Consider the following 12050-nt stretch of genomic DNA (forward strand, 5'->3'; position numbering starts at 1 on the left):
GGGCTGGGGATGCCATTGTCCCCCTACAAAAAAAAAACAAAACACATTTTTATATTTTTTGTCAACATCGCCCAGACATACCATATTCTTCAGACTATAAGACGCACTTTTTCCTCCCAAAATGTGGAGGAATATGGGGAAGGGGGGGTGTCTTATAGTCCAAATGTATGGGCTCTGGCTGTGGTGGGGAGGTGGAGGAGGGGACAGCTGCCAGAATACTCACCGGCACCATTCATCGCAGAGAGTGGTGAGTATCCATTACTCTTCAGTAGCACGCAGTGTCAGCCAGTGGCTTCCTGCTGCTGCCGGCGGTCACGTGTTCCATTCATTTCTCTTAAGTATCGGCACACATGACGGTTGGCCCCAGCAGGTAGCCGCAGGCTGACACTGCGCACTACTGAAGAGGAATGGATACTCACCGCTCTCTGCGATGAACAGACCCAGTGAGTATTCCGGCAGCTGTGCTCTGCTTGTGAGCAGTGAATGACGTCCCTGCCATGCGCTGCTTACAAGAATTAAGGAGCTGCCGGCACCGAAGCAGGATGCTGCGAGGGAGCACAGTGTAGGTGAGTGTAATGGTTTTTTTAATCTTTCCTGACAGGGCCATGCATTTCAGGAACGGGATGGGGCCAATTCTAAAAGAAAAAGGATGGGGCCATTTATACCAGAAAAAGGATGGGGCCAATCATACCAGGAATGGGATGGGACTAATCAAACCAGGACCGTGATGGGGCCAATCATACCAGGATTATGTTGGGGCCATGCACACCAGGATAGGGATCATGGAGCCATGCATACCAGGATATGGATGAGGGGACCATATATACCAGGATAGGGGATATTACAGTAGAGAATTGACCATTTTTTTGCTTCAATTTTTTCCCTAATCTCCTCCTCTAAAACCTAGGAGCATCTTATGGTTCGGTGCGTCTTATAGTCCAAAAGAATAAGGTATTTGGTAGTCAACATTAGACAATGTAACAAACTATAGAAGGAAAACTGCAAAGCTTTTAAATTAAACCAATTGCAAAAATTATTTTTATCCCAAAATACATGCATTATGGAAAATAAAAATTGTCCTAGCTTTTTGCTTTCTTTGTCACTAGTGCCCTGGAATGCCCAACCAAATTAGTCACTTATTTTATCCACAATACTGAGTTGCAAAATTCTAAAGATAATCTTTTACTTTATCTAAAGGGCATTTGCAAGCAAGACATGGCATCAGTAAAGCTAAACCCACCTGGCTTGAGATGTCCATTGCGGCAAGGTAGGTTAGTACTCTCACTACACACTTCCATTGGCTTGTTCTGACCTTGCATATCTGCTTGCAGTGTTGCTATGCAAACAGAGGAAAAAGGTAGAAATAAAACAAAAATGAACAAAAAACAAACTACAGCCACTGTGATGTCACTACACATGCTACTGTCGTAAGTTTTGTTTTATTAATCAGTTAAATAGGTGGAAATTGCTGTACTGAAAGCGAACTAGATGTGACCACTTGTGTGTGAGAAATAGGCCGGGGACCCATTACTGCTTTACATATGTACATGGCAATCCCTATACATGGTTCTCCACAAGATCAGCAGAAAAACGACTAGACTACAACAGAAATGTAAGCTGGCCACACACATCAGATTAAGGTCGGCTGAACCTGGTAACTATATAATATGACTTACCTAACGCTAAATGTCGGGGGAGAAAGGACAGGATAGTTGCTACCAACCTGGCCAATCTTTTTTTCTTAAAGGAAAATTTGCTAAGTGTTTGTTATAACAGGAAATTTTGTGCAGGTAGCCCCACCACATGTTAACCTATGGAAGTTGCATGAAAGTAGCCATACATGCTGTTTTATACAGTAGCTGTCATCGTGGATAGGATATTTAACAATCATTGCTGTAAGTGTATATTCCCATTTATTATCTGTTTGGTGCCATGATAATTAAACATTAACAACCAGGGGGCAGAGATGGGGGGGAAATCCACAATTTAAAATGACCATTAAAACAATAATACTTTATGTCTGTAGCGAGCTTTACACAAGCATTCAATGCATAATGCTTAAATTATGAAGGTGGGAAGTGGAGACAAAAACACAAAATAAATGGAGCAAGAAAAGTCTGCAGCTTTACACTTCTATCATTAACAGGCTCAATTTCTTACAGACACAGATGCACAGATGCATTATATATAGGAAGAGACACAACAAGTGAATGTATGGTAAGAAAAAAAATAAAACACTGTACATAAATCTTTCGGGAAACATGTAATGCAAAAGCAAGAAAGTGAACAAACACGGAACATGCAAAGCTCACAAAGATGTGTTAGCAGCAAAGAGCAAGGCTACAGAGAAGAGGTTATCCACTACTTTATCATTGATGATCAATGTCTGATCAGTTAGGGGTTGGTCGCCCAGCAGCCCTGCCGATCAGCCGGCTCAGTGTGCAGATACTGGCCGCGGGCTGGGTACTGCGCATCCTCCATAGACAGGTGCCGCACCTACACAGCTCACCATCAGGTAATTATGGCTTCTCCCATCATCGGTTCACGGACCTGTCTACATGCTCAGTATCACACCATATGTGACATCCTGTTATTGCAACACTTGTATGTAGGTCGTCACATGTGTACTTAACCCCTAGTGCAGTGATTTTCAACCAGTGTTCCGCGGCACACTAGTGTGCCGCGACACATGGTCGGGTGTGCCGCAGGGAAAGTTCCCCAAACTATGGTGCCCCCTTTGTTTTGTTCCCCGGCAATGCGCAGCGATGCGCAGTCACGGAATAACACATGCGCGAGCTTTGAACGCTCGCGCGACTTAATGACGTCACCGAGGCCGGCATGTCATCCTGAGAGCGGAGAGAGTCTCGCATTTGCCCACCGCCAAGGTAATGCCCGCCAATAATGCTGTGTATAATCATTAAGTCAGCAACAGCTCATTAACAGTTAATCAGCTGTTGCTGACTATATGAGCTTTTGCCTGAGTATATGAACTGTTGGCAGAATACTCAGCATATGAGCTGGTACTTTTAGTACCTGGCAGGTGTCCTTTAAGTGTGGCAGATAATGTAATACTCTTGTATTTTAGTGTGTGGCTGCGCACACTATCTCAGCAGTGATGGAGAAGTATTTGAGAATGGAAAAGGCAAATGCCGAACAGGACCCTGGACACAATTCTAACCCAGATGAAGGCCCTAGTATGAGAGGTCGACAAAAGAAAAAAGACAAGACTGTGAGCTCCAGGCAATACAGTGAAAGCTATCTTTCATTTGGATTTACTTTCACTGGGGATGCAACAGCACCAACACCACTGTGCTTGGTGTGTGGTGAGAAGCTATCCAATAGCGCCATGGTGCCAAGCAAGCTTAAACGCCATCTCCAAACGAAACACCCTTCCGTTCAAAACAAGCCGATGGAGTATTTTGTACGCTTACGTACAAACAAACAATGAGAAAGGGGCAACTTTTTTGAGAAAAAGCACAAAGGTAAATGAGAGAGCCCGCAAAGCTAGCTACATTGTTGCTGAACTCATAGCTAAATCAAAAAACACACTGTGGCAGAAACATTAATACTGCCAGCTTGTAAAGCTATTGTAAATGAGATGCTTGGCCCTGACGCAGCCAAAGAGATAGCTAAAGTGCCTCTCTCTGATAACACAATTGCCAGACGGATTGATGACATGTCTGCGGACATTGAAACAGTTGTTTTGGAAAAGGTGCGGATCAGTAAGAAATTTGCCTTGCAACTTGATGAGTCGACGGATATCAGTGGACATTGTCAGCTGTTGGCCAATGTGCGTTTTGTGGATGGAGAAGCCATTAGAGAAAACTTCCTATTTTGCAAGGCACTGCCAGAAAAATCAACAGGAGAGGTAATATTCCAGGTCACATCGGAATATCTTGATAAAAGTGGGCTTACATGGGAAAACTGCACAGGTGTCTGCACTGATGGAGCCGCAGCCATGGTCGGGCGCATCAAAGGCTTTGTAAGTAGGGTTAAAGAAAGAAACCCAGATGTTCTTGTTACCCACTGTTTCTCTAGTCACCTTCCACGACAGCAGTATCGGAGGATGTCTCCCCGCCCTAATAGGGGACAGGAACAGAAAGAGGTTAAATACCCCTCCCCTTCCTGCAACCACCAGTGTTTTTCCTGTCCCCTAAGGGGCATGAAGAGGTTCTCCGATAGTGCTGCCGTGGCCGGCGAACGAGAGCACTGGTTACCTGACAGCCGGGCAGTCGCGGTCGGGAGCTCCGCTCTCCTCCTCCGCCTCCAGACTGCTCCCATCTCCGCGTGACTTGGGACCCCCGCCCGCTCTTCCTGCGCCACCTTCGGGTGGCAATGCAGAGCGGTGTAGTGCTCCGGGGTCCTCCTGCAGCTCCCCGGCTTCCTCCTCTCCCCACGCTGCTGCGGGGTTGGCGCGCGCGCGCCAGAAGTGACGCGCTCCGGGACTTCCGGTTTTTCGAACTGGAGCTTTGGCGCGCCGGCCGGCGTCCTGAACCTGGGAACATCAGCGGCGGCCAGGGCGGGCGTCTCGGACCCCCCCCCAGGGACACTTTCGAGGGAGGAGCACCAAACTCGCTGGAATCTCGGTAAGACTACTTATTCCTGACTGGGGAGCCCTCCTAGTGAGACGTCTGTCGGTGACTGTACCTCTGGCGTTATGGACGGCGACAAACCCTCTCACTCTGCCACTGCAGAGCCCAGCGCGCACCCCTCTACTGTAAGTAGTGGGATGATGTCCCTTGCTGTCCATTCTTTAAAAGTTTAAGCGGCTCAGTCCACCTTTCTCTCTCGTTCCAGGGAGACAAGGTCACTGGCACTAGGAAGCCCAGCCGCAAGTGTGGTGCTTGTGCAGCCAAGCTCCCCTCAGCATACACAAAGAAGCTCTGCCAACCATGCACAGACGAAGTGCTGCGTAGCGAACAGCCTTCTTTAATGGATAGCATTAGAACCCTCATCAGGGAGTAGGTTCAGTCCTCTATGGCAACCTTCTCTCGAGCCCCGACTCCGCAGCCTCCCCCTCCTAAGAAGAGGAAATTGGGCCGGGTAGCCTCAGACTCTGACTCAGGCGAGATACATACCTCGGGTTCAGAGTACAGCTGGGAAAAAGAGGGTTCTACTTCTACTTCTGCCCCCAAATCGGATAGTAGGAAGTACCTCTTCTCCTCTGAAGATTTGGAAGAGTTAATTTCCATGGTGAGAGGCACCATGGGGGTAGAGGAGGAGATAGAGGGCCATTCCGTGCAGGATGATATGTTCGGGGGTCTGAAACCTAAATCGGTAAAAGGATTCCCCATACATGAAAACATCGAGAACATTATCCTCCAGGAGTGGAGCCTGCCAGAAACGGGGCTGAACGTCCCATCTGAGTTCAAAAATCGCTTTCCCCTGGAGGGAGATTGTTCTGTATTTGATATGCCCAAAGTGGATGTTCAGGTGTCAAGGGTCACTAAGAAAACGGCCCTACCCTTCGAAGACTCCTCCCAACTTAAAGATCCTATGGATCGTAAAACTGAGAGCTTACTGAGGAGATCTTGGGACACCTCAACTAACTTATTGAAATCCAACGTGGCCTCAACATGTGTGGCCAGATCGTTGTTATTTGGCTTCGTACCTTAGAGAACCACCTCGTACAAGGTACATCCAGAGAGGACATCCTTAATTCTCTCCCCTTGCTCCAAAAAGCAACCGGATTCCTCGCGGACGCTTCCGCGGAATCAGTTCGGGTAGCCGCTAGATCCGCTGTCCTTACAAACTCAGCAAGGAGGGCCCTGTGGCTTAAGTCTTGGGGGGGGAGACATTACCTCAAAGTCCAAACTTTGTGGTATCCCTTTCCAGGGCCATCATGTCTTTGGACCAGCCTTGGACGACATCCTGGACAAGGCTTCAGACAAAAAGAAGGTCCTTCCAGAACAACGGAACCCGAGGAAGCGTTTTTTTCGTCCCCCCCGTGAACAACCACCCCAACAGAACTATAGGGGAAAAGGCAAAACGGGGCGATGGAGCTACCCTAAAGGTGGGAGAGCCAGAAACATCATGGTCCCCCAGCCCCAGCAGCCCTCTGAAAAACAATGACTGCTTCCAGGTCGGGGGTCGACTCTCGAATTTTCTCTCCAGGTGGCAGGAGATCACCAGGGATCAGTGGGTCCTGCGTACCATACAGGATGGCCTAAAATTGGAATTCGAGAGTCCTCCTCCTCGCCATCTAACAATCACTTCTCCACAATCTCCAAAACTTCAGGAGGCTCGGAGGTCGGATATTCTAAGCCTGCTCCGGGAGAAAGTGATTTCCCACGTACCACATCGGGAAAGAGGAGAAGGCCATTATTCCCATCTCTTTCTGGTGAAGAAACCCTCAGGGAAACACCGTATCATCGTAAACCTGAAACCTCTGAATCAGGTGATAAGATATCGAAGATTCAAGATGGAATCTATCAGGTCAGCAATCCCGCTGATTGGACAGAACTGGGTAATGGCCACATTGGACCTGAGGGACGCATATTACCATGTGCCAATACACCCAGACCACAGGAGGTTCCTCAGGTTCGCCATCTCCCAAAACAAACGGATCAGCCATTACCAGTTCAATGTCCTTCCTTTCGGAGTATCATCAGCTCCACGGGTCTTCACCAAGATCATGTTGGAAGTGATAATCTTTATCCGACAACAGGGGGTCTGCGTCATTCCATACCTTCCTCCTCATTGCTCCATCAGCTTCTCGCCTCAATCAGGACGTGGCGAAGGTTCTCAGCATCTTAACGTCTCTCGGGTGGATTCCAAATCTGGCAAAATCAGATCTCCGGCCATCTCCTCAGAAGAAATTTCTAGGAATTCTTCTGGACTCAGAAAAGAGAATGTCCTTCTTACCCAGGGACCGTCGGATAGATCTGGTCCACAAGATCTCCAGATTCAGAGACCAGAAATTCCCAACTCTAAGAGACTCTATGTCAATCCTGGGTTCTCTAACATCATGCATCCAGGCAGTCTCCTGGGCCCAGGCCCATACAAGGATTCTTCAATCTCACATCCTGTCGTATTCAAGAGGACATCAGATGGCTTTATCCAGGAAAATTCATCTTCCCACTCATGTAAGATCCTCCCTCTCATGGTGGCGGAACCCCTGAAACTTACAGCGGGGAGTCAGCTGGGATCAGACCCCTCTCCGAGTACTTACAACAGACGCAAGTCAGAGAGGTTGGGGTGCTGTGATCGAGAAATCCCACTTTCAGGGTCTGTGGTCCCCAGAGATGAGACGCAGCTCCTCAAATCTGAGTTAAAAGCAGTGGAGGAGGCGCTAAAAGCCTCATCGGCCCTCATCCAGGGTCACCATGTACGGGTCATGTCCGACAACATGACCACTGTCGCCTACCTCCGACACCAAGGGGGCACGAAATACTCAAGCCTAAAGCTAACTGCTGGCAGGATTTTTTTCCTGGGCAGAGAAACACCTCCTGTCCATCTCTGCAGTACATATAAAAGGGCTGGACAATTCCCAGGCGGATTACCTCAGCAGGAGGGACTTTCATCCTGGGGAATGGTCCCTAAACCAGGAGATATTCCTATCCTTGGTCCAGAGGTGGGGAACCCCCGAGGTGGACCTGTTCGCCAGCAGACAGAACAAAAAGTCAGACAACTTTTTCTCCCTGAACATCTCAAACGAGACTCAAGGACTGGACGCATTCTCACATCCTTGGGAATTTACCCTAGCGTATGCCTTCCCGCCAATCCCATTGCTATCCAGAACATTGCAGAAAGTCCGGATAGACCAAGTCCCAACGATTCTGATAGCCCCACTGTGGCCAGGAAGAGGCTGGTTCAACGCGTTAACAGACATGTGCTTAGAAGGTCCAATCCTACTTCCCCAGAGACGCGACCTGCTTCAACAGGGTCCTCTATTTCATCCAGACCTGCACAAGCTGAAGTTAGCAGCCTGGCTTCTGAAGCAGAGATCCTGAAGGCCAGGGGGCTCTCTCAAAACGTGATTGAAACCCTACAAAAAAGTAGGAAGCCGATAACTAATGCCATTTATGGGAAAATATGGAAGAAATTTTCTTCATGGTGTCTTCCGAACAAACCAGATCCATTTAACCCGGAAATTGCTCAAATCCTTCAATTCCTCCAGAAGGGCTTGGAGATGGGACTCTCACCAAGTACCCTGAAGGTCCAAGTGTCGGCCCTCGGATCTTTCTTTGACCAAGATCTGGCAAGTCACCGATGGATCAAACGGTTTATAGCTTCAGCAACAAGAATCCGTCCAAGACGTCTCATCCACACCCCTCCGTGGGACTTGAATCTTGTCCTGAACAGTCTGACCGGTGACCCCTTTGAACCCCTTTCAGCCTCCAACTTAAAGATCTTGACCCTAAAAACGGTCTTTCTGGTGGCCATCACTACCGCCAGGCGTATAGGGGAGATACAGGCTTTATCAATCCGGGAGCCATTCCTGACCGTAACTATGGACAGCATAATCCTGAAATTAGATCCTTCCTTTATGCCTAAAGTGGTCTCGGAATTCCACAGAAATCAAGAAATCCTCTTACCCTCTTTCTGTCCGAATCCATCTAACACAAAAGAGGAAATCTTTCATACCCTGGACGTCCGCAGAGTGGTCCTATTCTACCTTCAACAGACAGAAGGTTGGAGGGTGGATCAGAAGCTATTCGTCCAGTGGTCAGAACGAAATAAAGGCAAGAAGGCAGCCAAACGTACAATAGCAAATTGGATCAAACAGGCCATTAGCCTTGCCTACTCATCCCAGAATCTGACTCCTCCAGCTTCTCTAAAAGCACACTCCACCCGTGCAGTCTCAACTTCCTGGGCAGAGAGGGGTAGCGCATCTTCAGAGAAGATTTGCAGAGCCGCCACCTGGTCGTCAGTCCATACATTCACCAGGCACTACAGGCTCAACTTCAATAGGGACCTATCGTTTGGCAGACGAGTTCTCCAGGCTGTTGTCCCTCCCTAAAGAAATTAGCGGTTGGTATTGCTCCGATACTGCTGTCGTGGAAGGTGACTAGAGAAAATAGAATTAGAACTTACCGGTAATTCTCTTTCTAGGAACCTTCCACGACAGCACTAATTTCCCTCCCTATCTGATTTATGTATTAATTGTTTCCTGCACTTAAGTGGTAACTAAACATGCTACTGTGTCCAGAAAAAACACTGGTGGTTGCAGGAAGGGGAGGGGTATTTAACCTCTTTCTGTTCCTGTCCCCTATTAGGGCGGGGAGACATCCTCCGATACTGCTGTCGTGGAAGGTTCCTAGAAAGAGAATTACCGGTAAGTTCTAATTCTATTTTCTTGCACCGTGAGGCCCTCGTTGCAAAGACCTTACCAGCAGATCTAGCTCCCGTGTTGGATGATGTTGTGCGCATAGTGAACTTTGTGAAGATGCGACCTTTGAGATGTCACTTATTTGCGTCTTTGTGTACAGAAATGGGAGCGGAACATTAAATCTTATTGCTCCACACGGAGGTCAGGTGGCTGTCACGCGGCAAAGTGCTGGCCCGTGTGTATGAGTTGCGAGAGGAACTTAAAATATTTCTGACAAACAAGAGGTCCGATTATTCAAAGCTGCTTGCAAGTGATGAGTGGTGTGCAAAGCTGGCATACCTGGCTGATATATTTCAATATCTGAATGAACTAAACACACGGATGCAAGGCCGAAATGAAAACCTGCTTACAAGCACTGATAAAATGAACGGATTCCATTTAAAGTTGCAGCTCTGGCAGCAACATGTGCAGGGTGGCAACCTTCAGATGTTCCCGCTCACCGAGAAACTGCATGATGACAACACTGCTGCAATGTGCGAGGTGATTGGCAGACATTTGAAAACTCTTGAGGAGAAGTTATCGTTTTATTTCTCTTCAACCTTCACAGAATGCCTTGACTGGGTTAGGGACCCATACAGCTCATTATCCGTTGCTGGAAAGGACAAGAGGAACTCATTGAACTGAAGCAAGATCGCGGTTTAAAGCTAAAGTTTGCTGATCTTCCTTTGGACAGTTTTTGGTTATCTGTTGCCAAGGAGTTCCCCATTCTGGCCAACAAAGCTATTTTGACATTGCTCCTATTTTCGACCACATATCTATGTGAGCTGGGCTTCTCAAGCTTGACTGCGATAAAAACTAAAAACAGGGAGAGACTGAGAACTGTTGAGGAAGAGCTTCGTGTGTGTCTTTCCACCATTCCTGCCAGGATATCCCTTTTGTGTTTATCGAAACAGGCCCAGGTTTCACACTGAGTGAGTATAAATACATTTAGAATCTGTATTATTAACTATATGTAGAATATGTGCTGTTTTAGTGTCATTTTGTGCCATTTTGGTTGGTGATGTGCCCCGGGATTTTTTAAGTATAAAAAGTGTGCCGCGGCTCAAAAAAGGTTGAAAATCACTGCCCTAGTGTACCCCCTTTCAGATTTGGCATATTCTTACCTTTGTGCTATCATTTCCTATACCTTTTTAGCACATCTACACTTTTACACCAATGATACATACCTCCAGGTCTACTGATCCGGACAACTTACTCTTGTTATATTTCTATATACTCTAGTTTTTGGTATTAGGACTATACTTAACAAGACCTGTCCACTTGGGCACTATTACATTTATTTTATATTATTGCTACTCCTACATTACCAGCCCTCATCTTGGCGTACTATTTTACATGTATCCTCATTGTATACGTCTGTTATACATTCTTGCTCTTTGTACGTGCAGCGCTCCTGCTAGTTGTGCCACCATTTCACCAACAATCCTAAACAAAGGTGTTTTATTTTCAATCTCTTATTTCATGCTTTGAGTCCTCCTTGACCTGTATTCAGTCTTTATTAGTGTTACTGTACCTATCTGAATGGTCTGACATTCCATTGTGTGCACATATATATCACGGATATACAAAAGTGCTAGTTAATATACGGTATACAGTTTGCATTGCTTTGGTTCAGTGTGTTCTGACCTACATTCTCCTACTCAAATCAATAGGAGGCGGATGTGCAGTACCCAGTCGCAGCCACTGTCAGAAGACTGAGCCGTGCCACAACGGAGTATTTCCAGTCAGTGGCCGTCATCGACACAGATAACAGCTGACCGGCAGGAGTGCTTGGTGTCAGACCCCAACTGATCAGACATTGATGACCTATCCTCAGGATAGGTCATCAATGATAACGTAATGGACACCCTCCCAGAAGGTGAAGGAGACCCAACCTGCTGTTCATTGGGTTTTTATATGCTCTAAATGGAGCAAATCACCATACAAAAGGGTAAAATTCCTCTCTAAGGGCAGAGGCACACTGCCGTATTTCTCGTGTGATAATCGCATCGCACTGCACGGACTGGCCGGCACCTCTCCGACCCCAGCATGACAGCGTGATGGATTACTATGCAGCTGTCATGCTCAGGTCAGGAGAGCAGTCAGCCAATACAAGTTTTAAGTTGGGATTCCTGCACGAGAAATACGGCAGTCTTCCCTAAAAACGTAAATATTCAGTCAGATCAGCGAAACATTAGATGCAAGCCAACAAACCAGGCAGCAAAGCGCCAGTATCCTATGCTTATGGTGAAGCATGTACACAAGATCCTCTGTGAAACACAATGGGGCTTATGTGTCTTCTCCTAACACACTTGAATACTGATGGCAACTAAACAGGCCATCAGATCTGCTCAAGTCTTAGGGTGGGCATATACAATAGGCAAACGTTGGCCTCACCCACCACGCTTGGTGGATCTGCTAACATTCTAATGTGTATAGAGATGCCCAGAATCTCTCAACAGCGTGGGAAAAGATCAAACATGTTCAATGCCAACTTGCCCAATTCTTTGACAGCTTAGCCGACAGTGTGCATCAGACAGCTGTATCTTGCCCTCTTATTAAGAAAACAATCAGAGGATTACTACCGATTAGGTGCAATGGAAACCTACTTCCAACACAGATTTCTGACATAAATGCCTTAAAGTTAAAGGGATTGTACCAAGTTCAGAAGTTATCCCCATCCACAGCATAGGGTATAACTTGTCGATCGCTTGGACCTGCATTGATTCCAAGAACATAT

At 47.1% G+C, this 12050-nt stretch overlaps 1 protein-coding gene across 2 annotated transcripts in view; it reads right to left on the reverse strand.

The window, feature by feature from the left end:
• SPAST (spastin) overlaps positions 1–12050 on the reverse strand; it is a 77664-nt gene that overhangs the window by 49768 nt on the left and 15846 nt on the right. Inside the window, exon 4 of one of the 2 annotated variants that reach the window (XM_077283152.1) lies at positions 1241–1336. The exons of the other annotated variant lie outside the window; for it this stretch is intronic. Within the exon in view, the coding sequence (XP_077139267.1) occupies positions 1241–1336 (96 nt within the window). The remainder of the gene's footprint in view (positions 1–1240; positions 1337–12050) is intronic. 2 annotated transcript variants of the gene reach the window in all.

The sequence above is a fragment of the Ranitomeya variabilis genome, chromosome 2 (assembly GCF_051348905.1).
Source record: "Ranitomeya variabilis isolate aRanVar5 chromosome 2, aRanVar5.hap1, whole genome shotgun sequence".
Lineage (NCBI taxonomy): Eukaryota > Metazoa > Chordata > Amphibia > Anura > Dendrobatidae > Ranitomeya > Ranitomeya variabilis.